The sequence below is a fragment of the Tripterygium wilfordii genome, chromosome 15 (genome assembly GCF_013401445.1).
Source record: "Tripterygium wilfordii isolate XIE 37 chromosome 15, ASM1340144v1, whole genome shotgun sequence".
Taxonomy (NCBI): domain Eukaryota; kingdom Viridiplantae; phylum Streptophyta; class Magnoliopsida; order Celastrales; family Celastraceae; genus Tripterygium; species Tripterygium wilfordii.
The window spans coordinates 11,489,769-11,493,020 of NC_052246.1; the positions used below are offsets into that span (position 1 = coordinate 11,489,769).

Below are 3,252 nucleotides of genomic sequence, written 5' to 3' on the forward strand. Positions count from 1 at the left end.
AAAGACCAAATACCAAAACAACCCACAAAGACTGGGTACTATACAAAACAACCTCTACATTTATTTATAATCAATTATATATATATATATATATATATATATAATTCCAGAAGAGCTAGCCTGTATCAGATTCAGCTTCAACTTCCCTTAAAAGGAAAGTTAATTAACAAAACAAATTATCAATATCACCCAATCCCTACTTTATAGTTTATATATTTAATTAATTAACATAGCCCACCAAATCTAATCACCACATTATCCAAGAAAAGCAAAGACTGATTACTATATACAGAAAAAGTTGATACAATGATACACATATATTTGTCTGTCTATATATATAATATAAGTTTTGTTAAATCAAGCTTTAATGTTTGTACTCTGTTAATTAATTAAATAATAAAAGTATCCTAATAAAGCTAATTTGGATATGTTAGAATAATATCTAACCACACTAATCGCTGCTGCTGCAAAAACACTCTCTCCTTCTTTTTCAGACACAAGATAAGAAATTCCCCTCACTCCCTCTGAAGAGACACATTAGGATCCAGAGATGAAAAAAGAAAGAAAAAGCACAGAGCAGAACAACCAATGAAGGTCTAATTAATAAGCATACAATACCCAGAATCACAAAACTAATCAATTCAATCAAAAACCTGGTACTACTAAAAACTAGAAAGAAAAAATGTCCAGATTCGGATCGATCTCTCCCAAGTTTGTTATCCTCAAGAAAAGTGGCGATGATGATCATCAATATTAATTAAAATGATCAGAAAACAAAGAAAAATTAAGAGATTAATTAGACAACTAAGTAGCAGTGCTTACTCTATCTAACAGTAATTATTAATCCACCAAGAGATCAAGAAGATGAAGACGACCCATTAGTCCCGACTTGTGTCTCGTACTGATGATCTCGATGATTATTCTCAATCCCGTGTACTCTACTCTCGTCATTTCCATTGTTGTTGTTTGCGGCGGCGATTGCGGTGGAGACACCGTTGTTTAGAGTGGTCGTGGGAGTAGTGTTAATTCTTGCTCCATTAACATCTCTTTTGCCCAAAGTGTTCTTGTTGTTGTGCATCCACACCTTCAAAACCCCTTTATCGACCCCAATTTCGTTGCAGAACTCGTGAACCAAATCCTCATCCTTTTTCTGCATCTTCCACTCGACTCGCTCCGCGAACTCGTACATTTTCTCCTTCTGGGTTTGCGTGAATTTCGTCCTGAATCGCTTTCGAGTATTAGTACTTCCAGATTGGTTCAAATTTGTCGCGTCTTGTGGAGCCAAAATGCCACCAGAGAGAGCGAGGAGCATATGAGGCGCTGAGGGGTAATAGGAGGACGAGATCGGCGGAGGAGATGCTGAATTGGGGCTCCGATGACCTGATTGCGGAACCAGTGGCTGCGGAGGTGGCGGGTGGTGGCGGTGGAGAGGCTGATACTCCATCGTGGTCGTAGTATTAGGAGGGTGTGGCGTCAAAGAGTCTTCCGGCTCACGGCGGTGGAAATTCCTGTGGCAACCACACGCGGCGCATTTTAGAGAGGTGGGGTCGGTTGGGATGGCGGAAGGAGAAGGCATGAACTCACCACACCCATCAAGAGCATGACCTCCTAAAGTAGCCGCGTGGTTCTTGAGACACTCTTTGTATACAACCACCACCGGTTGGTGGTGGTGGTGGTGGTGGCGCTTGAGTACTCCGTTAGTGAAGCTTGAAGGCTTAGTGGGTTGGATCCGGGTGGGTGTTTCAGTATCCAGTTCAGGGGATTTAGGACCAACTGTATTTGGGGTTGTGACTGGGATGGTTATCTCCATATTGGCTCAAACATCTAGGGTTCTTTTTTTAAAAACAAATTCACAAAAGATCTAATTGGGATTAGGGTTCTGAAGAAACTAATAAAATAGCCATAGAAGTTGTGGTAAGAGGGTTTGAGAGATCTTGAAAAATGGTGTAGTTTATGGTGGCAGTGGTGGAGCCGTGGAGGAAGGAAGAGGAGGAGGAGGAGATGGTGGTGGTGGTGTTGATGATGGATGATGATGTGCAGTGATGAGTGATGATATTAAAAATCTGGGTTCTTGTGGTCGTCCTTCTTAACCCACTTGATGTTTTAACCCTGGTTCTAATCTATGGTTAAGACGATATAGAGGGGGCCCACTTAAGGGTAGATATGTTATATGTAATAAATACGGCTAGGCATTGACCCTACTGCGGGATAATCTATCCATCCCCGCTACAAGGCACTCATTATCTAATTTTCTTTTGTCTTTTTGAACTCACCTGGTAATGGTCCGAGTCATCATGCACTGACTCGGTCTGAACTGGGTTGACTCGTGTGGTGTGGCAATAATTGATTGTGGTAAAACATCAACAACAGTGGCAGGAGTGCCTGCAATTCTGAAACATTGACTGCAACAAGTAACAATGAACACTAAATTTTGGGAACTTTTTATTTGTAATGATGGAATTGCATTTTTACCCTTCGACGAGGTGAAACAAAGTAGCTTGGGAAAAGGGTAAAATGATCTTTTAAATAAGGTGCTTAGGTTACTACAAGTCTACAACCTCTTCCTAACTCATATGACACTCAGGTGTATAATTAGTCTATTTGAGAGTGCTGTCAACTGCTGTGAGGTGTTGTGTGATGCTGTGAATTATAAAACTGTGATGCTGTGAGGTGAATTGGAAACCAAAAGGCTATTTGACTCATCACTTTTAAAACTGTGGTGTTATGCTCTGAGGTGTGTTTGACGTATCTAAATTACGGTTATATTATATGACTAATAATATTAATATAAAATCACTTAATGTTTGCATTGTACATTAATCTAAAATAAAATAATTGATCTAATTTGATTACGTAAGACAATTCAATATTGTACGCATTTGGGAGTGTTGTGAGGTAAAAAGCTGTGGTGCTGTGAGGTGAGTTGGAACGCAAAAGCTATTTGCCGTGCCATAAAAAACTGTGGTTCTGTGAAGTGTGGTGCAACTGAACGCAGTGTGAACGCACTGCCAGACACTCACATTGTATCCAATGGAAATTTTGAGTTCCAGCCTCTCCCTCTCAATGCTGTAATAAAAAAAGAGCCTACAACTAAAAATAAAGGTATTTTTGTTGGCTTGTGTTGAATGTTTGAGTTCATTTCAGAGTATTTTGTATTTTGATCAACCGATGTGAGGTATTGTCAGATAAAATGTTGTGGTGCTGTCTAGAAGTAACAATATAAGGTGCTTAGGTCACTAGTAGGATGGCATC

At 39.8% G+C, this 3,252-nt stretch overlaps 1 protein-coding gene across 1 annotated transcript; it reads right to left on the minus strand.

Moving 5' to 3' along the window:
- Positions 1–589: 589 nt before the first annotated feature.
- LOC120016444 (zinc-finger homeodomain protein 10-like) lies at positions 590–2,057 on the minus strand. Its single transcript, XM_038869223.1, has one exon. The coding sequence runs from the start codon at positions 1,808–1,810 to the stop codon at positions 857–859; it is 954 nt and encodes a 317-aa protein (XP_038725151.1). The 5' UTR covers positions 1,811–2,057; the 3' UTR covers positions 590–856.
- Between the last annotated feature and the right edge of the window lie 1,195 nt (positions 2,058–3,252).

Bases quoted from the DNA above. Each gene is read 5' to 3' on its own strand.
- LOC120016444 (XM_038869223.1), bottom strand. From the start codon at position 1,810: ATGGAGATAACCATCCCAGTCACAACCCCAAATACAGTTGGTCCTAAA.